Source organism: Pseudorasbora parva, chromosome 22, assembly GCF_024679245.1.
Source record: "Pseudorasbora parva isolate DD20220531a chromosome 22, ASM2467924v1, whole genome shotgun sequence".
Classification (NCBI taxonomy): Eukaryota; Metazoa; Chordata; class Actinopteri; order Cypriniformes; family Gobionidae; genus Pseudorasbora; species Pseudorasbora parva.
The window spans coordinates 34953962-34979343 of NC_090193.1; the positions used below are offsets into that span (position 1 = coordinate 34953962).

Here is a 25382-nt window from a genome sequence, read left to right on the forward strand (position 1 = left end):
ATTCCTGCTTTCATACACACGTGCAAATATGAATGCAGACATATTCACTTTACATTTAGGCTATGCATTCATTGTATGTTCACACACACACACACACACACACACACACACACACACACACACACACACACACACACACACACACACACACACACACACACACACACACACACACACACACACACACACACTCACTGTGTATACTCACTGTGGGGACTTTCCATATAGGCATAATGGATTTTAAAGGTCCCTTAGAATGAAAAATTGAATTAATCTTGCCATAGTTAAATAAAAAGAGTTCAGTAAATGGACATCACGTACAGTGAGTCTCAAACACCATCGCCTCCTCCTTCATATGTAAATCTTATTTGTGAAAAACACAACGGAAAAGCTATTTTCAACATAAAGCCACCTGTGACGCAATTGCTGGGGTCCTTAATATGTACGTCCCTAACATTTGCATGTCAGCCCATGTTCATTTTCAGGCAGAACTGCGCAGCTGAATAATCGGGAGTTCAGCAGATAAACAAGTATCACGCGAGGATCGTGAAAACGGCAGATCATGGAAATAAATGTCATGTTCCAGGCTGTGCAGGGGACGTGAGGACTTTTCATAGCCTTCCCACAGATAACAAATGTCAACAGTCATGGTTGATGTTTATTTTCAATCGGATACCGCAACAATTTTATTCATTTTTTGTACAGATTGCTCAGCCCATTTCACAACGGAGAGTTTTTCTAACCTGGGGCAATATAGCAGGATTCGCTCAGTGTCTAAAACTGAAGAAAGGGCCGATTCCAATATTTCTGCAAAGAGTAAGTAATGATTTTATCCACTTCTTGACTGTCGAACCCATTTCTGATTAAATTGAAAGTTTCTTAGTAAGACAACATTACTATAATATCCCTGTGTTGTCTAGATCTAACGTAAGATGCTATTACTGGAAACTCCAAGTAGCACATATAACAGTTTATCAAATGACAAAGGTTAATATTATTTCCTGCCAGTGTTGGCATACAATACAACATACGTATGTCGATCCCTTTTGACAGATTGAAATCTAAATTAGCCTATATTTCATCATATTGCAACACATAACTCAGAAGCTAACTACGTTTACTGTTTAGTTGCTTACAGATCGTGCACTCGATCCTTGTAGCTAACGTCACCTTCTTCACCATCTAAGCTGAAACGATAGTCGTTTGACAAGGCTTCGTCAATTTGTTAAATGAATATCAACTTTTGAGAACTTAAGTATGATTATTTTGCAGCGAGTGAGTAGTAAACATAACACTGACAATTTTGCATGGCTTCTACATTACTTTGTTTGGCTAAATAAATCGACTTTTACATCAGTACTCTACTGTCAAACTGTAACGTTACTGTAAACAACATATTTACAAGCTACCCAGTTCAGTTTGTGATTCAAAGTTAAGAAGCTATCATTGTAAAATCATTGCAGTGAAACAGCCAATCAGAGCAGAACTCTGCATTAATATTCACGACCCTTCCAAATAAGGCAAAAACAGAGCATTACATCCTAGGGACAATTTGTAGGGTTGTAAATGGATCTGTAAAACTGTATCTGGTTAATTTTTGACCTTCAATAAGCCACATACCCTCTATTTAGATATCAGAGAACAATTTAAACTATTGTTTCAAATCATTCTAGGGCACCTTTAACTGTACATTCTATCCCCCTACACTGCCTCTGCCACTAAACCTACCCGTCACAAGAAACATTATGTATTTTTTTTTTTTTTAAATCCTTTAGTATGTTTATAAATCCATTTACATTGTGGGGACCGCTGGCTGGTTTATAAATATAATATATACATGCAAACACAAGCACACATTCTGTGAATAATTACCTGAGCATGCACAATATACAGATGCCTGCTTGCTGGATAATTTAACAAAAAAGGAGACAGATGGGTTCCCAAACATATTCATGATCGGCTCTTTCACCCCACAAGGCTGCCATAAAACGGGCACTTCAAAAGTCACTTTTTTTTACAGATGCATGTTTGTCGGGCTTTACAGTACACAGATGGTGCGGATACATGCATGTAATGTTTTAACAATTTACATAATAACTATATGATAATTCTATTATTAGCCTATTTTACTTGAAATAAAGTGCTCTTTGTTTGAAAACTAGGGTGTGCACTGATTGATGGTGAACGTAGAAACAGAAGTACAACATTTACCTGGATCAACATCTTTGTTGATCTTAGAACAACATTCCAATCAACCACTCATATTTGAGGGATAAGTTTACAGTTTATGTCAAGATTAGGTTTTTACAAACACGGTTATGCTTCACATATCATTTATGTGACTTTAGGGTAAGTTATGGTTATGATTAGGGATACAGGGTTAGGGACCTTATTTCTTAGACATGAATGTTATTCCAAGAACATCTTGCTTGGCAAAAGCACAGTAGTTAACTTAGGCCCTGTTTACACTAGTGCATTTTCATTTCAAAACACGTATTTTTTACGCCTGGCCGACTTGAAAATGCTGCAGACCCAGAAGTTTTTAGGGTTTACAAGACAAAGATGTACTAAATACAGACGGCCACATTGTCAAAACGATCCCGTTCACACGAATCAGAGAAAACGACTAAAATGGCTGTACTGTGCACGCCACACCAGTAGAGACTTTTGTTGTTTACATGGAGACTGTATCATGGTTTTCGAAAATGCACAAGTTTTCCAGTTGAAAATGGTGTTGTGTAAACATATTCTTAGTTTGAAAAGGGCTGCGTTTCAGTGTAAATGGACCAAAACTGAGACTTTTGAAAACGAATGCATGGCTGCCGACATTACGCTACCAGAACACAACAATCAGTGGCTATTGTTTTACGATAAACTTAGACTTACAATGCTTTTGGGAAATGCAGCCCAGAGCCGTCTCTCTCAACAGCTCTGTAACAGACTAGCCTCGACGACCGTATGAACAATAACACGGAGGTGGAACTGCATGCTTTGCTGAGTTTGTGGTCCTTTTTATCAGCCATTGTATAGTATTATTTTATAATACTGCAGCTGCCTAAATGCAAAAGGGAACTGTTTACACTTGTGCGTGCATGCACACATTGTAGTGTGATGATGGAGATCGCAGTGGGAACTTGTCTGGCTATCACCAGACCAAACTCAATTTAAAACTGAACATTGAGTCTGTTCTGTATTTTCTACTGTACAAGAGTCAACGAGCATTATTCAAATGAATCTGTACACAATTGGATAGTCCTTCAACCAATCAGACCACAAGAGGTGTGATCAACGGGCAACGATCATTTCTCTATCCGTCATCGTGTTAAACCCGCCAATAGCACGCCAGGTGGATAAGAAAGTCTGTGATTGGTTCCCAAAAAAGGTTCCCAGGCTGGGTTTAGTATAGATGAGAATCGTTTTCATTTTAAAGTGCTGTAGACATGGCCTTAGCTCTGAGACCTGATTTAGAACACCATAGCAACGCCCTAACAACCACCCACACAATATTGTTAACTTAAGCTAAAAAAAACTACTACTACAAATATTTCATTAATTAAAATAAAGTTCAAATAAGCTCAAATATAAACATTAGTCTACATGAAAAATGAAATGACAATCAGGGAAATAAAAAAAGGAAAATTAAAAATAGCTGAAAAAGCTGAAATACTAAAATGACAAAAATGTAAATCGAAATCAATATAAAGAAAAGCTAAATAGAAATATTAAAAAAACTAGTAAAAATGACAAGAAGCTTGTACAGTTTATTTAACTAAAAATACAGCTAAAAATAAGCACCATTTTGTAACCGAAAACAGAAAATATATTTTTAAATAATATATTAGATTTGGTTTCCCTATGCATTGTTTGTTGCATTTAATACAATTCAAGGTCCTTTAGGATATTTTCAGACATAAAGTTTCTTTTAACATTGTAAATATTGTGGCCTTCCATCATTCCTGTAGCTGAAACAATAGAAAATGACACTACCAAGGTCATAAGTTTAATTCTCAGGGAAAGTTTCTGCCAAATGCCTAAATGTAGCTAATCTAAATGCTCATAATTCACACTTGAAGTTTTCCCAGTTCATTTCACTAAAGCTCATTTCTGTAAAAAGGCAGAAGTGACATCATCAAAGCCCCATTCCGTCTGTGGACTGTGTTTGCAAAGTTCCGTCGGCCATCTGCACTGCTGTCAGAGTTTTTACGTCTTCCTTTATGTGTTTCATCCTTCTTCTCTACACAGACGAGCCCTGATGATTTTAACCACCTCTGCTGAGTGTCGGGCCACACACCGTCCTGCTTTAAACGGCCCTCCGGGTCTCTTGTAAATCCGCCAAAGCTGCTGTGGTCTCCTGCAGGTCTTTACAGCACGAACAATACTTAATTTAAAGGCTGGGGATTTTACTGTTCCTGCTTTAGCTATTTTTGCACGCGGCATCTGTTGTGTGCAAAGCTATAGGTAGACAATTGCATTGAAGAGTGTTAAAGAGAAGCTGGTTCATTTGGAAGGAAGAGAGGAGAGGCTCACTAAACAGGTGGCGGAAACACATACTCCATGAATAATGAAAGAAAGATTAGTGCTTCAATAGATTGTTTGCTTTAAAGTTTTTTTGCTTCCATTCAAAGTGAAAGGTCACAATGTAAATGAGTGGAATGAGTTATATAATAGCAAAATATCAAAGAGACAGAGCCTGCAGGGTGATGGACTAGATGTGCTTATGAGAGTAAATCAAGTTTCATAACTTTAAGGTTTATTCGTCACCAAAAGTAAATGACAAGATGTACATTCAAATGCATTTACTGGGAGTGTATATATATTGAGTGTATATTGCATACACATTATCATTCAAAAGTTTAGGTCGGTAATATTTTTTGAAGACTGTGGTGAAAATCAAGTTTTTAATGTTGTTTATGTCATAAATCAACACCGTTGCTGAGCCTCTTTAAAACTGAAGTGAAAAAAAGACTGGTTTGAAATCACCGATGTTTCTTATGTCACAAATTACCTTGTAACCAATCACGTCAATGTGTGGGTGGGCTTTATCATAGCAGAGGAGTCTCAATAGAAGCCAGTGAAAGTGGGTGAAATATATGATGTATATTGCGATGTTATGATGAACTATATGCCTTTCTCCACTGACGTTCTGAGTTGTTCAAAGTGTTCTAATAATGCTGATTATTTAAAGGCAGTCGTCTGACTCTGAGATGGTGAACGGGAACATGGTTTGTGTACCATTAGCAACACATCATTAGCTGTTTGACATAAGCAAGCAAAAGGCTAATCATATTAATTACCGTTATGTGTCCGAAGTTGTAGAGAGCGATACATAAACGCATTACCGTTCTGATACATCGACTTGTAGATGAGCCTGTATGAGTGAGTGGAGGCGGGGCTCATTTATTTGTGAGCCCCATATAGACTAATAAATGAAGCAAGGGTGTAGAGTTAGGCTACATTCAAGCTATTTTAAGGCATGAAGAACCTTTTTTTTCACAGGAAGAAAAAAACATTTAAATACTGTGGGGCAAAAAATAATTTAGTCAGCCAGCAATTGTGCAAGTTCTCCCACTTAAAAAGATGAGAGAGGCCTATTTTCATCATAGGTACACTTCAACTATGAGAGACAGATTGAGAAAAAAAATCCAGAAAATCACATTTGCAAATTATGGGGAAAATATGTATTTTCTCAATAATTAAAAGTTAAATACCCTTTGTTGGCAATGACAGAGGTCAAACATTTTCTCTAAGTCGGCACAAGGTTTTTACCCTACATTTTCCCAATCCTTTTCTGGATCATCCAAATGCTCTCTAGCAAACTTCAGACGGGCCCGGACTGTTAAAGACTTGGATTCCCATCCTAAACATAGACAAAGTTTCAAAAACTAATGTTGGACGTTTGATGGAGTATTTCTGTGTGAAAAATACTCCTTCCAGTTTCTCACAAGTTTCGGAGAGTTTTTTTCGAGTATGGCTCAGCTTGACGTTAATAAGAGCGGAAGGTCCTTGTATGGGCTGTACGGGCTCTTCTCCCGGTAGGGTGCGCGCGCGTGTGACTAGAGCGAGAGAGCAAATGATTGATGAACGTGTTCTGAAGCAAATGATTGTTCTGAAGATGAACGGAGTTCTTACGGGTGTGGAACGACATTAGGGTGAGTCATTAATGACATAAATTTCATTTTTGGGTGAACTAACCCTTTAAGATGAGGTCAGATATGTTCTCTGAGACCAAATCTAGGTCAAGGATGGGTGTGTTCATTCACGTGAATGTGTATGAGCATTGGTGTTTGTCTTTACCTGCTCATACACACACACACATACAGAAACTTCTAACTTGCATTGAGTTCGAGCCACAGAAGCACATATGGACTGAACAAAAGCCAAGATTCCAAACCCATTAATAGAGCAATTGCCTTCCGGAAACAAGGTCTGTATCTTCTCCCTGTGGCCCTTTGACCCCGACACCTCTATGACAATGCCGTGGGCTTAGAAAACCTTTCAATTTCAAATAAGCTCCTTTCAAGCAAAGTAAACAGCTTTAGAAGAGCAGCTGCAGGTTTGGGTGTGAATGGCTAAATGTGATTCTCTATTGATCTGGGGGAGTTTCGTTTTCCATGCACAGCATTACAATCCCATTTGCCTGAGGACGGCTCTGAAAATCTGAGTAATCTGAAAAAGATTACAGAGAATAATCTGTCAAAGGAAATGACACTGATTTCACGCATCATTAGGAAGCCTATTGAGAGAATAAAATGGTGAGCCCTGGTTATTAAAGCACTCTCATCACTCATTCAGTTTGGCTTTTGTGTTTTGTTTGCCTTGATAATTTTCTTCAAATATAAAGTGTGGCAACTAAATGTTTCCTCAAATCTATCTCCAAACACAAGAGAAAAACAATTAACACATTTGTGATGTTGATGTTTTACCTGTTGACTAGCTCGAGCAGGTGAACAGGTTTCTGGATAATCTTTAACTGAGTTGGATGTGGGATGTTTGCTGTTCTTCAGATTGTGGGCCAAAGAAACTGTGTATTTATTCTTGGGTTACACTTGAACAGAAAATTCCAAAGAACAAAGTTAATTTATCAAAGCAATTGGGTCTAAAGTAGGAGGTCAATGACTGTCATCTTGCAAAACAATATCATACTTAGTGGTTTATCATGGATAATGGATCATTCCTTTATTAAAATATTATTTAAAATTTTTACAATTACGCATGTAATGAAGCAAACATGAAAGAAAAGCTTTAAATACTTTAAAAACTCCATGTGTTGCAACACCCTGGCAACACAATGCAAAAATAATGGTTTTATTGTGGATGATAGGTAATTCATTAATGATAAATAAATATTAATCATATTAATCACCTAATCATATACATTAAATGATAGATTAATATTAATGTTATTACAATAGTTTCATTACTACTTATGTTTGATGATGCACACATAACTTCAAAACACTGTGGCAACTAATAAAATCCAAAATAATTTTAAATTTATGGATAGTGGATAAATAATCCATGCTATAATTAGTTCTGTCAAATCAATTAATTGTGATTGATTAATTACATCTAACATAAAGGTTTGCGTGTGTATATACACTATACCTAACAGATTATTAGTAACACCATACTAATACTGTGTTTGACCCTCAAATGAAGACCCTCAACTGAAACTTCAGAACTCTCTTCTGCTGTTGTAGCCCATCCGCCTCAAGGTTGTGCGTGTTGTGGCTTCACAAATGCTTTGCTGCTTACTTTGGTTGTAACGAGTGGTTATTTCAGTCAAAGTTGCTCTTCTATCAGGTTGAATCCATCGGCCCATTCTCTTTTGACCTCTAGCATCAACAAGGCCCACAGGACTGCCGCATACTGGATGTTTTCCCCTTTTCACACCATTCTTTGTAAACCCTAGAAATGGTTGTGCGTGAAAATCCCAGTAACTAAGCAGATTGTGAAATACTCAGACCGGCCCGTCTGGCACCAACAACCATGCCACGCTCAAAATCGCTTAAATCACCTTTCTTTCCCATTCTGACATTCAGTTTAGAGTTCAGGAGATTGTCTTGACCAGGACCACACACCTAAATGCATTGAAGCAACTGGCATGTGATTGGTTGATTAGATAACTCCATTAATGAGAAATTGAACAGGTGTTCCTAATAATCATTTAGGTGAGTGTATATATATATATATATATATATATATATATATATATATATATATATATATATATATATATATATATATATATATATATATAAATACATACACAAACTTTAATGTTAGATGTGATTAATCATGATTAATCGATTTGACAGCACTAACTCTAAATGATATAATGATTTTGATGGTGTTTGATAAGCCAGATATTAAAAAAATATCACAAGTCAGTGGTTACCTCCGTAAGTATGATTTTGTTGGTCCAACATCCCCAAGACATAAAAATTCAATGGAGAATTTGGCTGCCCTAAGAAGAAAATAGCATTGGGCTATTTTTGGGCTACTTTTGCCAATATAGGCAATTGGATACTTTTGTTGCACGGACCTGGCAACCCTGCAAAACACCCTACCAACCACATAGTAACCACTCATGATTGAGGCAACAACTTCTGCATTAAAAGCACATTTTACTGTTTGCACCAGACAATGATAAAACTATTTTATGAGATTAATGGACCCTTTTAGATTGAAAATACAAACATGCAAATGATCTACGATAAATTATGTGTGCTTTTCTGTAAAATAGCTCACTCTCTGTGGAGTCTGGACTTGTCTCATCAAGACCTGACAGAAAGCAGCAAATGTATGATATCTCACATCTAGATGGACAATCTGGCGCTGCACAAAAAGATATAACACGATTCAAGCAGATTTAAGACATAACAACAAAAGTAGGACAGAGATCCACTGGTGATTCACCTTCCAGAAAATGCAAAAAACAATGACAAAACTAAAACAACGGCGGCTACTTTACCTCAGTGTTTGAACTCCCCTTTCAACAAAAGCACTTTTCTCTGAATCACTACACCTAAGAAGACAAAAAAAAAAAAACTACATGACACATGACCGAATGAGCTATCAGGTATAATTGTGGGAGTATTTCCTGTGGGATGACAGTTTTTGTCATGAACTAAGATGACAGGCTATTAAGGTGAGACAGTTATTTCCGGAGTGGTATCTGAGAGACACTAACAGAGGACTTTTGTATCACGTGCCTTCAAGGGTCCTTTAGTAACGGGAAGTCAACCTACTGTAAGTTCCAGTCAAGAAACAAAAGCTTGTGACTCAAGCTACAGGCCATTTTCTGATGGGCTTTGTATAGAGAAATATCTAGTGTCATTATCTATCTATCTATCTATCTATCTATCTATCTATCTATCTATCTATCTATCTATCTATCTATCTATCTATCTGTCAGATGTTTTTTAAATGTCATAAAATGTCACAGAACACCATTAAACATAAATAATACATCATTGATGGAAATTACATTGTATTTATTACACACACACACACACACACACACACACACACACACACACACACACACACACACACACACACACACATATATATATATATACACACGTTTTATTTTGTTTTTTATTATTAATTTTCTTTATTGTAAATACAATATTTTGCACTCAGTTGGAATAAAAGGCGTAATGTTATGCCTTTTATGGACTTATATGCTTTTTAGGCTTTGCAAGGAACCATTTATATTCTAGACTTATGGGTGTTCCCTGTTTCATTGAGTCATGCTAGAAAAGTCCCTCAAAGTGATATCTAAACTTAGATAAAGCTTCTATTCAAAATAATTCACACTACCTGTATTAAGTGTCTTCAAGCTCCAAAGAAGATCACTTCTTTTTGGTCGCGGTCCAAAAAAATCCCCAGTCTGAAGTGAGCTGTGATTGGACGGATCTGAAAGCTTTCACGTGCCATGGAAACACACACACACACACCTCTGTCAACCCAAAGGGTGGAGTGGGTCTTTTGAAGACAAGACGCACACAACCACACACCCTGAAGGAAGAGGTTGAGGGAAGAATTTGAAGTCAGCAGTGCAAGTAGATTAAGTTAATATTTTTAAGTGAAACTTTAGCACCTATAATGTAAAGCGTTACCTTTTATACTTATATCTGGTTAGTTTGCAACCATATAGAGCACATGTTGCAAATACACAAGTGTTGTCTGAAGAAGGTGGGTATGTAGAAGCCCGGGTGTTTAGTGGATGTCTTCAGTCATGCAGGTTTCGCGGATCCGCGCGGCGCGTAAAAGCGAGTGGCTCAAATGCGCTCTCGCGCACCACTTCAGTCCAGACCCCTGCGTGGAAAACGAGATCGTGGTTTTGGCTACCGGCGTGGACCAGTATCTCCAGGAGGTGTTTCATCACCTGGCCTTTTACAGCGGTGATCTCGTCTCGGATGAAGACTTCAGGAGTCTCTGTTTGATTTTGGGGGCTCCCGCGAGCGCAGGGACTGAGAATAGTACCTCAGAACAACTTCCTCGCGTGCTTAACTTTAAAGAATTCCACGCACGGCTTTGCGGATTTTTCTCGCTTAAAGCGCAGGAAATGCAGACTGGAGCTCGACTCCCGGTCAGCGAAGAGACCGAGCACATCGAGCGCGAGATCAGGCTCCGGTGTCCCCGCGTCCGGAGGAGAAAGTGCGTCAGTTTTGATCTGTCTACCGATCATCAGAACCGAAAGAGGGCCGGGAGAAGATCCGGACACTCGCAGAATCTGGATCATTTGCAGAGTTCTGCTGTGGAATCCACGAAAAACGCAGGTAAGACTTACACACAAACAAACACACACACACACACACACACACACACACACACACACACACACACACACACACACACACACACACACACACACACACAGGTGGACAAAGTACACAACTTCATTACTTGAGTAAAAGTTATTACTCCGTTACAAATGCAAGTTGTAAAAACAGATTTTTAAGTAAAAGTACATAAATATTTGTTTTCAAAAGTGTTTAAGTATTAAAAGTAAAAAAAAAATGTATGTCAACACATTCTTTTTTTTATTGTTGTATAAATGCACATTATGCCATCATGGTTTAAGCCGCTCCATCCAACATAGCATACGACTAACTTAAACTCATTTAAATACTTGTATAAAAGTTACAAAGCTGCTGTCACTTTAAAGCGGATCCAATACACTGATACACATCTGATATTCTCCCAACTGTTTACCTTCACTTAAGACAATCAGCTTTGTTTATGTGAATACTCGACAAAATGAACATTTTGACATCCGTTTTCTTCCATTTTGCTATAAACTATAAATCAATAAATGCTGTGAAATCATTGAACTTCACGCGACCCTACAAGAGTGATAACTGAAAGGCTTTCTGCAAAACCCAAACCTTTTAAAAGAAGAAAAAAAAATCATCCACTGACTCTCAAAGCTGCTATAAAAACAACTTTTGACTTTGAGGACCTTGATAGAAATGTAGTGGAGTAAAAAGTAGAATATTTGTCTTTCAAATGTAGTAAAGTAAAAGACATAAGTTTCCAGAAAAATAATACTCAAGTAAAGTACAGATACTCAAAAAGTGTAAAAGTACAGTACTCAAGTAAATGAACTTAGTTACTGTCAAAACACACACACACACACACACACACACACACACACACACACACACACACACACACACACACACACACACACACAGGAAACATTCTGCATTTTTACTTAAAAAAAACAAAAATTACAAATCCTGCATCCTGTACAAATCTCTTCACCCCCCCTCCCCAACACACACAGGTGAGCCTATTTAATAGCTGTATTTTCCCATCCAAAAACTCAAGCCTTAGGCAACATTTTTAGCCTTTACTGATAATTAGTAAAGATTTATTTATGGGAGATATAGATATATTAATCGCAACAAAAATAAATAGTTTATATAGTTTACATAATATATATATATATATGTGAGTGTACTGTGTATAATTATTATGTATTAATTTTTTTATATTTTTATATAAAATATATATATATGCAATATATACATGCAAATATGTTTTAAATACTGTATATACCGGCATTTGTGTGTGTATTCACAGCACTTAAAATAATTGATTATTAAATAACAAAGAAGCCTTATAGCTACCTTATGTGTTTTCAAATGCATTTGGATTTGGTCATTACTGCAGGTGTAATTGTACTATATTTATTGCAGTGAATATTAACCCTCAGAGGAGATGGCAGGACCAGCTAGAGTTGGAGAACGCCAGTCTGAGGGAGCTGGTGGAGGACTTGCGTTCAGCTCTCCAGAGCAGCGACGCGCGGTGCATGGCACTGGAGGTGGCGTTACGCCGAAAAGACGCTCCGCCACAACACACTGCTGGCAGAACCCTGGAGAAACAAAACTGTAGCGCTGGGGGAAAAACAAAAGCACGACTATCCAAACACATGGAATGGGACACCAGAAGAGGCCCTAAAGACCTCCTGCGAGAGCTGGAGCTGATCCGTGCTTCACGTGATGGACAGCTGGAGGAAGCCATGAGGTTTAACCAGAGGTTAGAGGAAGAGCTGATGGCAGCTTATGAAGAGCTCGGCAGGATGCAGGAGATCGTGGGCAGTGTCAGGACTGAAAACGCACGGATTAAGAAGAGGACAGAAGAGGTCAGAGGGTCACTGGCCGCAGGGCTGAAGGGTGTGAAGGCCTTACAAGACCAGGCCAAACAAGCTGACCTTCTCAGAGAACGAGTACAGAGTCTGGAGAACCAGCTGGAGAAGTTCAGGTAGAACTTTTATTCATCAAATCCTATCATTTCAGTCACACGCATGCACAACTACACTACAAAAGATTGGGGTCAGTAATTATTTTTTTAAATGAATACTTGAGTTATAGTCTGACAAGTTAGACCCACATCAAGATGTTTGGTCTGGAAACTCACTATTGACAGCTCAATCCAAAGGGCGGGATAAACGGTTGTCTTTCAAACTCCCTCTGCACGCGATAGGATAGCGCTACAACCAACCAGAGCAACGAAGGTGAAACGGAGCTCGTTGATAGATTAAACATTCACCGTATCCGGTCGGCAAAACTCTGAACTCATCTTCCTTTCTTAAGAATGACTTCAGTGCCGTTCTTTGTTCTTTTCTCAGAGAAAAGCTTAACTCCAAGTCTTCCAGAGTCGCGGTCAAAGCTGATTCGAAAGACCGCCGTTCGCCAGATTCTGTGTTTACTAGAAGCACGCAAGCGCAACTCGGCCGTCATTATGTTAAGCCCCGCCCACCGACTCTATACATGATGTGATTGGCCTGGCAAAAGTTAGGGGAATACAGCTCAGAAGGGTATTGAGAGTTGCTAGACGACACTCGTGGCAGATTAGATTTGCTGCCGCTAGGGTGCGTCTACATTTCTAGGCTACTTCAATTATTCAGCAAGGATGCATTAAATTGATCAAAAGTGACCGTAATAATGAAAGATTTCTATTTCAAATAAATGCTGTTCATTTAAACTTTCTATTTATCAAAGAATCCTGAAAATAAATGCATCATTGTTTTCACAAAAGCTTTAAGCAGCACAACTGTTTTCAACAATGAAAATAATCAGAAATGTTTCTCGCTCATCAAATCATCATATTAGAATGATTTCAGAAGGATCATGTGACATTGAAGACTGGAGTAATGATGCTGAAAATTCAGCTTTGATCACAGAAATTAATTGCATTTTAATATATATATATATATATATATATATATATATATATATATATATATATATATATATAAAATACATCTTAAATTGTAATTATACAGTATGTCATAATATAACAGTTTTTTTTACAGTATACAGCTCTGAAAAAATTAATATAGCACTTAAGAGAGCACTTAACATTGAGAAATCAATGTTAAGTGCTATATAAATTTTTTCCAGAGCTGTATATGATCAAATATCGTAACCTTAGTGAGTATAATATTTCTTTCAAAAAATAAAATAAAGTAAAATTAATTCATTTGATCATAATTAAAGCTACACTATGTAACTTTCCATCCACTAGAGGGCGCCTATTCAAAACAAAGGTGTAGTTTGATGACACCAAGTTTAAGCTCAGAATCTTGGGACACGTGGTCTTCACATCACAGCCGGTGGGAAAGAATCGGGATAGGACTCTGGCAGAAATCATGTTGATGGATGCAGTTATTAACGTTACTGTAGTATGAAGAAGAGCAGGAGCGAGTGTTGAGGAGCTGAGCAAGGCCGCTGGTGCGATTGTTACGCTAACACGCCTCGCGAGCAGCGGGACTTTTATTATGAAGGAACGCAGTTGCCGGCGCCATTTCCGCTTTTCCGGTCATGAGTATGAGGTATCGCAGCTCTGTTTATCATATTAGATACATTTAAGTGTGTTTAAAATGATGTTATGACGTTACTCTGTGCGTTCATTTGCCGGCTGCTGTGACACTTGTTCACACTGCTAAGAGTAAAGCGTTTCTGCCGACTAAAACCGGAAACCGAGGTTAACGGAGATATGATGCCATTGACAGGCGACTCCCTCAGACGGCCCGGCTCCTTAGTTATATAGCAATTTTCTCACAATTTACAAATAGTTGGAAACATTTGGGATATTGTAAGAACTCAACTGAACAAAATATATAACACTGGCCTAGTGGTTTTTGGATATATTACTGCAAAAATCCTACATAGTGCACCTTTAATCAAATTATTTTGAACCAGTTTACTTCAACCACTAGTTGCAGCAATACAAAGTTCTGTCATAAAACTCTAGATGGCGCAAGCTGGTCCTTAACTCAATGTGCTTGCAATCACATGAGCTCGCTGCTCAACTTTCAAATACTTGGTCAGTATTTACTGTAGCAGCAGCAAAGTACTCCACTTGTATAGAGCTGCTACGGGTAATTCATAGGCTATACTGTACAGCAGCAGCATATCTTACTTGCTCACAGCTGCGTGTCATGTATAAATTTGGCATTAGCTAGTACTTGCTCTGCAGCAGCAGTGTAGCAGATCTATTCCACCAAGACCAAACATATGAAAATTGTCACACCCATTACCATGCCAAACATTCAGAAAACTGTCATGACAGAAATACTTTTCTTAGACCCAGAACCAACCACAAAGGCGTTCCCAGACAAGAAACCATAATCAACACAAAATATTGCATAACTGTAAGATTTTTACCTGCACTGATGCTCCAGAGTGGATTCTGGCTTAAGTTAGTGTTGATGAGTCAAGGAGCAGGGGTTTGGTTATGACACACATTAGTAAGGAGCAGCGTTGAAGGGCACGTAGCAGGCATGCTTGATTTTCCCTTGACAGATATTAATGACCTGCCTTAATAACACAGGACGGCACAGTTTCCTGCAAACGGTTATTAGTCATTTGCTTTCAAGAGTGAGTATTACAGCAACTTATTCAAAGCCTCTATTACAGCATCTAACTCTACATGTCTTATTATATCCTGTGAGGAAGGATATAAGGTAGGCCTGAGTCCAGACACGAGTTTAAGCAGGTATGTTGGACGGTCAGGGACCAAAGATGTCCATGGTCAGTGATTTTTAAAGTGCTGGCTCATTAGTCTCTTGCATCTATGAACATTATGCAGTCAGATACTGCAAAGATCTGAGAAAAAGTATACAGAGACATAAAGTCAGAATTGTGAGATATAAAGTTAAAATTGCGAGATATAAAGTCAGGATTGTGAGATATAAAGCCAGGATTGTGAGATATAAAGTCAGGATTGTGAGATATAAAGTCAGAATTGTGAGACATAAAGTCAGAATTGTGAGATATAAAGTTAAAATTGCGAGATATAAAGTCAGAATTGTGAGATATAAAGTCAGGATTGTGAGATATAAAGTCAGAATTGTGAGATATAAAGTCAGAAATTAGGGATATTTACAGTTGTACTTGCGAGTTATAAAGTCGGAATAATGCTATATAAAGTACAAATTGTGAGATATAAAGTCGGAATTGTGAGATAGAAAGTCAGAATTGTGAGACATAAAGTCAGAATTGTGAGATATAAAGTCAGAATTGCGAGTTATGAAGTCAGAATTGTGAGATAGAAAGTCAGAATTGCAAGTTATGAAGTCAGAATTGTGAGTTATAAAGTCAGAATTGTGAGTTATAAAGTCAGAATTGTGAGATATAAAGCCAGAATTGAGAGATATAAAGTCAGAATTGTGAGATATAAAGTCAGAATTGTGTGATATAAAGTCAGAATTGTGAGATATAAAGTCAGAATTGAGAGATATAAAGTCAGAATTGAGAGATATAAAGTCAGAATTGTGAGATATAAAGTCAGAATTGTGTGATATAAAGTCAGAATTGTGTGATATAAAGTCAGAATTGTGAGACATAAAGTCAGAATTGCAAGTTATGAAGTCAGAATTGTGAGATATAAAGTCAGAATTGTGAGATATAAAGTCAAAATTGTGAGATATAAAGTCAGAATTGTGAGATATAAAGTCAAAATTGTGAGATATAAAGTCAGAATTGAGAGATATAAAGTCAGAATTGAGAGATATAAAGTCAGAATTGAGAGATATAAAGTCAGAATTGAGAGATATAAAGTCAGAATTGAGAGATATAAAGTCAGAATTGTGAGATATAAAGTCAGAATTGTGAGATATAAAGTCAGAATTGAGAGATATAAAGTCAGAATTGAGAGATATAAAGTCAGAATTGTGAGATATAAAGTCAGAATTGAGAGATATAAAGTCAGAATTGAGAGATATAAAGTCAGAATTGTGAGATATAAAGTCAGAATTGTGAGATATAAAGTCAGAATTGCAAGTTATGAAGTCAGAATTGTGAGATATAAAGTTAAAATTGCGAGATATAAAGTCAGAATTGTGAGATATAAAGTCAGGATTGTGAGATATAAAGTCAGAATTGTGAGATATAAAGTCAGAAATTAGGGATATTTACAGTTGTACTTGCGAGTTATAAAGTCGGAATAATGCTATATAAAGTACAAATTGTGAGATATAAAGTCGGAATTGTGAGATAGAAAGTCAGAATTGTGAGACATAAAGTCAGAATTGTGAGATATAAAGTCAGAATTGCGAGTTATGAAGTCAGAATTGTGAGATAGAAAGTCAGAATTGCAAGTTATGAAGTCAGAATTGTGAGTTATAAAGTCAGAATTGTGAGATATAAAGCCAGAATTGTGAGATATAAAGTCAGAATTGAGAGATATAAAGTCAGAATTGTGAGATATAAAGTCAGAATTGTGTGATATAAAGTCAGAATTGTGAGATATAAAGTCAGAATTGAGAGATATAAAGTCAGAATTGTGAGATATAAAGTCAGAATTGAGAGATATAAAGTCAGAATTGTGAGATATAAAGCCAGAATTGTGAGATATAAAGTCAGAATTGTGAGATATAAAGTCAGAATTGTGTGATATAAAGTCAGAATTGTGAGATATAAAGTCAGAATTGTGTGATATAAAGTCAGAATTGTGTGATATAAAGTCAGAATTGTGAGACATAAAGTCAGAATTGCAAGTTATGAAGTCAGAATTGTGAGATATAAAGTCAGAATTGTGAGATATAAAGTCAAAATTGTGAGATATAAAGTCAGACTTGTGAGATATAAAGTCAAAATTGTGAGATATAAAGTCAGAATTGAGAGATATAAAGTCAGAATTGAGAGATATAAAGTCAGAATTGAGAGATATAAAGTCAGAATTGTGAGATATAAAGTCAGAATTGTGAGATATAAAGTCAGAATTGAGAGATATAAAGTCAGAATTGAGAGATATAAAGTCAGAATTGTGAGATATAAAGTCAGAATTGAGAGATATAAAGTCAGAATTGAGAGATATAAAGTCAGAATTGTGAGATATAAAGTCAGAATTGTGAGATATAAAGTCAGAATTGCAAGTTATGAAGTCAGAATTGTGAGATAGAAAGTCAGAATTGTGTGATATAAAGTCAGAATTGTGAGATATAAAGTCAGAATTGAGAGATATAAAGTCAGAATTGCAAGTTATGAAGTCAGAATTGTGAGATAGAAAGTCAGAATTGTGTGATATAAAGTCAGAATTGTGTGATATAAAGTCAGAATTGTGAGATAGAAAGTCAGAATTGTGAGAAATAAAGTCAGAATTGCAAGTTATGAAGTCAGAATTGTGAGATAGAAAGTCAGAATTGTGAGACATAAAGTCAGAATTGTGAGATATAAAGTCAGAATTGTGAGATATAGTCAGAATTGTGAGACATAAAGTCAGAATTGTGAGATATAAAGTCAGAATTGTGAGATATAAAGTCAGAATTGTGAGACATAAAGTCAGAATTGCAAGTTATGAAGTCAGAATTGTGAGATAGAAAGTCAGAATTATGAGATAGAAAGTCAGAATTGTGAGATAGAAAGTCAGAATTATGAGATAGAAAGTCAGAATTGTGAGATAGAAAGTCAGAATTGTGAGATATAAAGTCAGAATTGTGTGATATAAAGTCAGAATTGTGAGATATAAAGTCAGAATTGTGTGATATAAAGTCAGAATTGTGAGATAGAAAGTCAGAATTGTGAGATATAAAGTCCGAATTGCGAGTTATGAAGTCGGAATTGCAAGATATAAAGCCAAAATTGTGATATATAAAGTCAGAATTGCGAGATTTTAGGTTGGAATTGTGATATAAAGTCAGAATTACGAGATATAAAGTCAGAATTGTGTGATATAAAGTCGGAATTGTGTGATATAAAGTCAGAATTGTGAGATATAAAGTCAGAATTGTGTGATATAAAGTCAGAATTGTGTGATATAAAGTCAGGATTGTGTGATATAAAGTCAGAATTGTGTGATATAAAGTCAGAATTGTGAGATAGAAAGTCAGAATTGTGTGATATAAAGTCAGAATTGTGTGATATAAAGTCAGAATTGTGAGATAGAAAGTCAGAATTGTGAGACATAAAGTCAGAATTGCAAGTTATGAAGTCAGAATTGTGAGATAGAAAGTCAGAATTGTGAGACATAAAGTCAGAATTGTGAGATATAAAGTCAGAATTGTGAGATATAGTCAGAATTGTGAGACATAAAGTCAGAATTGTGAGATATAAAGTCAGAATTGTGAGATATAAAGTCAGAATTGTGAGACATAAAGTCAGAATTGGAAGTTATGAAGTCAGAATTGTGTGATATAAAGTCAGAATTGTGAGATAGAAAGTCAGAATTGTGAGATAGAAAGTCAGAATTGTGAGATAGAAAGTCAGAATTGTGAGATATAAAGTCAGAATTGTGTGATATAAAGTCAGAATTGTGAGATATAAAGTCAGAATTGTGTGATATAAAGTCAGAATTGTGAGATAGAAAGTCAGAATTGTGAGATATAAAGTCCGAATTGCGAGTTATGAAGTCGGAATTGCAAGATATAAAGCCAAAATTGTGATATATAAAGTCAGAATTGCGAGATTTTAGGTTGGAATTGTGATATAAAGTCAGAATTACGAGATATAAAGTCAGAATTGTGTGATATAAAGTCGGAATTGTGTGATATAAAGTCAGGATTGTGTGATATAAAGTCAGAATTGTGTGATATAAAGTCAGAATTGTGAGATAGAAAGTCAGAATTGTGAGATAGAAAGTCAGAATTGTGAGATAGAAAGTCAGAATTGTGAGATAGAAAGTCAGAATTGTGAGATATAAAGTCAGAATTGTGAGATATAAAGTCAGAATTGTGAGATATAAAGTCAGAATTGTGAGATAGAAAGTCAGAATTGTGAGATATAAAGTCAGAATTGTGAGATAGAAAGTCAGAATTGTGAGATAGAAAGTCAGAATTGTGAGATATAAAGTCAGAATTGTGTGATATAAAGTCAGAATTGTGAGATAGAAAGTCAGAATTGTGAGATATAAAGTCCGAATTGCGAGTTATGAAGTCGGAATTGCAAGATATAAAGCCAAAATTGTGATATATAAAGTCAGAATTGCGAGATTTTAGGTTGGAATTGTGATATAAAGTCAGAATTACGAGATATAAAGTCAGAATTGTGTGATATAAAGTCGGAATTGTGTGATATAAAGTCAGAATTGTGAGATATAAAGTCAGAATTGTGTGATATAAAGTCAGAATTGTGTGATATAAAGTCAGGATTGTGTGATATAAAGTCAGAATTGTGTGATATAAAGTCAGAATTGCGAGTTAAAATGTCACAATTACCTTTTTATTTTTTATTCTGTGGCGAAAACAAGCTTTCATACTCCTCTGTCTCTGTCTGCAGTTTATGAATTAGCGATTACACACCGAAGGCGAGTGCTAACAGCAGGTTTCAGTATCATCAGCTAATAAACTTCTGTATGCTTAGAAGCATTTCCAGCATGCATGGCTAAATGCCAGTGCTAAAACTTTAGCTCACGTTAACCTTGCAATCAATCAGGTAGAGGGCTGGCTTTCAGTAGATGCTTAGCAGATTAATATCTGGGTTAATATTTCATTATTTGCATCGCACAGCGCTTATGTAATGCTCATTCCTCACCTGGAAAAGCAGGTTGAAACCTGCCAGGTTCCTTGCTCAGAAAATCCACACATGCAGTCCTCTTTCAGTCATGTGATCTTAAACATTTTGATTCCAAAGATCTTTGACTCACCTGCACAGATGTCTATTTGATGATGTTTACAGTGCTTTATGACTTGTTCTTAGGGCCCAGTGCACCTGCACAGAGCTGAATACGAACAGAACCGAAACACTAGCTGAACCATGTAGATCCGGATTTTCCTCCCTCCATGATGATTCCCTCATCAGAAGAGGTAAGGAGAACAAAAAACAATCATAAACAAGTCAAATTCTCATTCAGAGCTTAAGAAATAACTTTTGTTGTTGTTATTTTTGGCATGCACAGTCTCAATAGTCGTGGCTATGTTCAGGATAGAACATGTGCACTATAGCTACTGCATAATGCATTAAAAGAGCAGAGTGGAGAAATTAAAGTTGGGAATTAACAGTACACACAAAAAGGAAAATTCTGTCACTATTTACTCAACCTCGTGCCATTCTAAACCCATTAGATTTTCATTTATCTCCGGGACACAAATTAAGATATTTTTAATGAAATCTGAGAGATTTCAGTCCCTACATTGATAGCTAACACTTGACGCTTCAAGAAGTAATTTCTCGTGTTTAACCGCATGTCTGGGCTTCTGCAAGAACCAATGAGATTCATTCTCGTGCGTCAAGCAGTTTCAGTTGAGCTTGTGTTTATGTTCACTGATCAATATTTATATGCAAATAAAAGCCTAAATTAAATTAGTTCATCATATAAAGTCTCTTCAGAAAATCTGGACTAAACTTCTCAATTCATATGGATTAGTTTTACAATCTCGTTATGAACTTTTTGGGACAGAAAAGGTTTGGAACGACATGAAGGTGATTAATTAATCACTGAATTTTCATTTTTGGGTGAACTATCCCTTTAAAGGCAGTAGTAGTCATGTGATGTCTGTGCAGAAGAAGGTCTGCAGAGGTCAGTAGAGGGTCGGGCAGCATCAGATGAGGAAGAGGAAGAGAGAGGCATGGATGAAGGACAGTGCTGCCACCTTGAGGTCAAACGGCTGATTAACAGATTACACAGCTGTGCTAAAGGGTAAATATATTCTAAATATCAAGCAAAACAAGTCTATCATTTCTTTTCTGTGCTTTTTGGCCACAGTTTTTTCTGTGCTTGCATTAATTGGACATGTTCTTCTTCTACAGGTGTCAGAAAGCTGCTATCTGTAACTGGCTTGTCTCTCAGAGCTCCGCTCACAGCAAAGAAACTAAAGGTTATGCATGGATTCATCAAGCGGAGGAGAGGGAGAATGAAGCAATAAAGGTGAGAGTTGAAGCAGAAACTACAGGATTGTCATCCACCACATCTTCTCTAATGAACCCTTGCTTTTTCTGTCACATTCTGCAGATGAAGCAGAAAGAGGTGGACAGTTTGAGAGCTCATCATTCCCTGGTGGAGGAGAGACTGACTGATGCGCTCACTTTACTGCTGCAGATACCACATAAAGTGAGAATTAGATTAAAAACAAGGGTCTGGTTTCACACAGACAGGGCTTAGATTAAGCCAGGATTAGGCCTTAGTTCAAATAGGACATTCCTGTGTGCATTTTGAGACAAAAGCAATGACAAAACAAGTTGCGTTCTGTTAAAACAGCTCAAACATGTATTTTAGGCTAGGTTTGTGAAACCGAGGGGTAGATTTTTACATTTTCTGAAGGGGGTTATGGATGGATGCTTACTGACTCACTTCAAGATGTGATACGAATCTCTTGAATCCTTCATTGTAAGACAGTAGGACTTTTTTGGCCACACTCCTCTAGGGTTTTTATTTTATTTATTTTTTAACCAAGCAAAACCCATTAAATTCTATTTTAAAATAATATGTAGTTTTATAAATATTCACAAATATGTAACGCGTTATATTTGATCAGATTTAAATGTTTTATATGTTTAAATATATCCCTCATATATTTTGAACAGTTGAATCTGTTATAGCTGCAAAGGCTGGGACAACACCATATTAAACCCTACGGATTAAGAATGGGATGTCATTAAAGTTCATGTGCATGTATAGTGTATATACCCATATTTTGAAAAAATGCAAATAGATCAATCAGTTCTGTAACACTCGTCAACAAACGTCATTGAATGTTTGTTGTAGTCTAATTAAACGGAGTTCAAAATGCATGCTTCTTACTATATACTTTCACAGTATATTATATACTGGCTTATATTTATTTTAAAAACATGTGAAACACATGTACAACATCATTGTTGTCACATGCCCTTTATATACTCTACTAGCTTAGTTCTTTCAATCCAATTAGTGTACTAAAGTCTTGAGGTTTAATAATCAAATCAATGAGCCAAGAAAAAAGTTTAGGCTAAAATATGGCTGTATCAAGTCAAGTCACCTTTATTTATATAGCGTTTGCACAATACAGATTTGTTGTTTCCAAGCAGCTCTTTTGTTATAGTCATAGAGTCAAGTCATTGCATTGTGGGATCTATTGTTCCTCTCAGTTCTTTGCTAAACAGCACAGTAGAGCATCATTGATAAGTCCACACTGCCACCTAGTGACTCAATAACATAATAAAAACTTTTGTGTTCTCACCCCTGATAGAGAGTCTCTCGCCGGATCTTGGGGAAAATACTGATCAACACACTAGATCTGTGTAGCAGAAAAAGTCACGGTAAGCTCCGCCTAGATGTGTTTCCTTTACTCTCTTTTCTTTTATCCAAAACTGCTGGATAATCTCCCCTATCGTGCTTCAGACTGCACTCCAGTGTTCCAAGTGGTGGACACACTCTGCCAGCAGCTCCTGTCCTGTAACCTCCTGGATGGAGGAGAGGAGGAGGTCAGCACTGGGTCACGACCTTCTGTGACTTCAGGTCACCCAAACACATCCAACCCCCTGCTGATGTCCTGCTGAGAGCTCACAGATGTCCTACTTAGGACACTTTCTATGAGGGTAAAAATTGCTGTTACATCATTTTTTTTTAACTTTTATTATTATTATTATTTTTAAATACACAAATTGTTACTAGAGTTATAACGGGGCTGTTATGTGTCATATCAAATGTCATAAAATATGACATTAATAAGATATTATTAATAACATCGCGCGTACAATTTTTTGTTTGACCTCTTTAAGTGGACAAACATTTTCTCACCTTCTTCCACTTGTTTAAAAAATGTAAAAATGTATTACTAGTCCTATTTTGTACCCTATTTGTGAAAAATCTTAAACCAACGAAGTCAATTAAGCCATGAAATCAAAATGGACATTCCTATTGTTTATGGAATATTGCAGTATGTATTGTAAATAATTTATCTGCGCACATAATTTTTTAAAATTCATGTGCCCTCATCATTTTTAACCAAAATATCTTCCTCCTCTCTTTTACAGCGACTTCTCTTCTCTGAGGATGTGTTTACTGGCGTGAGGGCGGGGCAACCTGTCACTCACATGAGATCCACCAATAGAAAACCACTACCATCCAATCAATTCACCACAGAAAAATCCAGTCCTGCCCTGCATTTTCTCCTGTTTCTAGAAGCCATTGGCGAAGTTTCACTTGGATATATGTCACAATAGGGAAGAAAAGACTATTGCAACTTCTGTTTCATGCCTACCTATTGTTCTCCAATCTCATTACATAGTCTCCTGAAATCTTTCCAAGTGTTTACTCTTGTTACGTGCAAGACATGAATTGGTGCACATTATAAGACGCTTTAGAGTTCAGTATCACTGTGGTGTGTTACTGTAATTTCTCTGCAAAGCACTTAATCTGTGTGAGAAATGCTATGCTCTCATATGACCCTCTTACAAAATCCTTTTTAATAATTATATTTATGCTATTAAATAATATGTCATATTTGATCAAATAAAAATACAACTTTTTTTAAAAAAGAAAACACTAGTGGATGTTCATGTGGTGAATGTGTCACTGATACCGGACTGTCACATGATGTTATTCAGTGGAGGATTCCTTATGAAACTTCAACCAGTTTTTAATTAGGAAGTAAAAAACAATACTACCTGGTTTTATATGTTATTATCTAATGCAATGACTTTTAACCATGTAAGGAGTGTCATAAGAACTGATAGTCAGAAAAAAAAACTATTTTTAGATTATTAAATGGAGCTGTAATAAAGCGTGTTTTTTGTATATTTGACACTTCAGGGTTTTATGGTTCATGCAGTATGGTATAGGTGAATATGGAGGCCCAAATAGAACAAAAATATGAAATTTGGTGCAGTTGCTGATATTTATATGGCCAAGAAGTAAGATCTGATGTAAATGTAAAACAGTGAAATCTTTCTAACAATATATCAGAGACTAAAAATGCATAAAATATATAATGCAATGAAATTTCAAGCCTATTTGATCCTTGCATTTTAACATAATTTTTCAAATAAGTTATTTATGGATTAACAAGTTAACCTAAGTGTAATATTACGTTCTTACGGTTACTTAAAAAAATCAATGAAGATTTCACAGCAAAAAGATCAGTGGTTATACAATGATATTAAAAGGCATTTTACTTATTAAATATGATACATTAGGCTTTATAGGGGTTAAGCGGGTTTTCCGAATTTAGTATTTTTTCATGTCATTAAATTGTTTAGACCATAAGAAACAAATTGGGAAAAAATTATATATGAAAAATTATATTTCATTCATGTTATGCTCTCCTCATAAGCGGAGACCAGGACTCAGACTTATTAGATTTCAGGAATTTTGTTTAAAGCTGATTCTTAGCTATAAAAGATATATTGAAATTAATTGATATACAATTTTGCATTACGCAATATGTGTGTAAAATGACCATATGTGGGTTTTCCTATTCAATGCAATGTATCCATATTGTCTAA

At 36.2% G+C, this 25382-nt stretch overlaps 1 protein-coding gene across 2 annotated transcripts; it reads left to right on the forward strand.

Moving 5' to 3' along the window:
* The first annotated feature begins 9993 nt into the window (after window positions 1-9993).
* Window positions 9994-24471, forward strand: si:ch211-112f3.4 (EF-hand and coiled-coil domain-containing protein 1). 2 transcript variants are annotated; one of them, XM_067431362.1, is made up of 9 exons: window positions 9995-10790; window positions 12216-12780; window positions 20658-20764; window positions 21462-21597; window positions 21708-21825; window positions 21910-22008; window positions 23126-23195; window positions 23278-23474; window positions 23913-24469. In XM_067431362.1, the coding sequence occupies exons 1-8, from the start codon at window positions 10235-10237 to the stop codon at window positions 23433-23435; spliced, it is 1809 nt and encodes a 602-aa protein (XP_067287463.1). In that variant the 5' UTR covers window positions 9995-10234; the 3' UTR covers window positions 23436-23474; window positions 23913-24469. The 2 variants fall into 2 exon arrangements, with proteins under 2 accessions (XP_067287462.1, XP_067287463.1); XM_067431361.1 differs by having other exon boundaries at window positions 9994-10790; window positions 21708-22008; window positions 23913-24471.
* The last annotated feature ends 911 nt before the right edge of the window (window positions 24472-25382 follow it).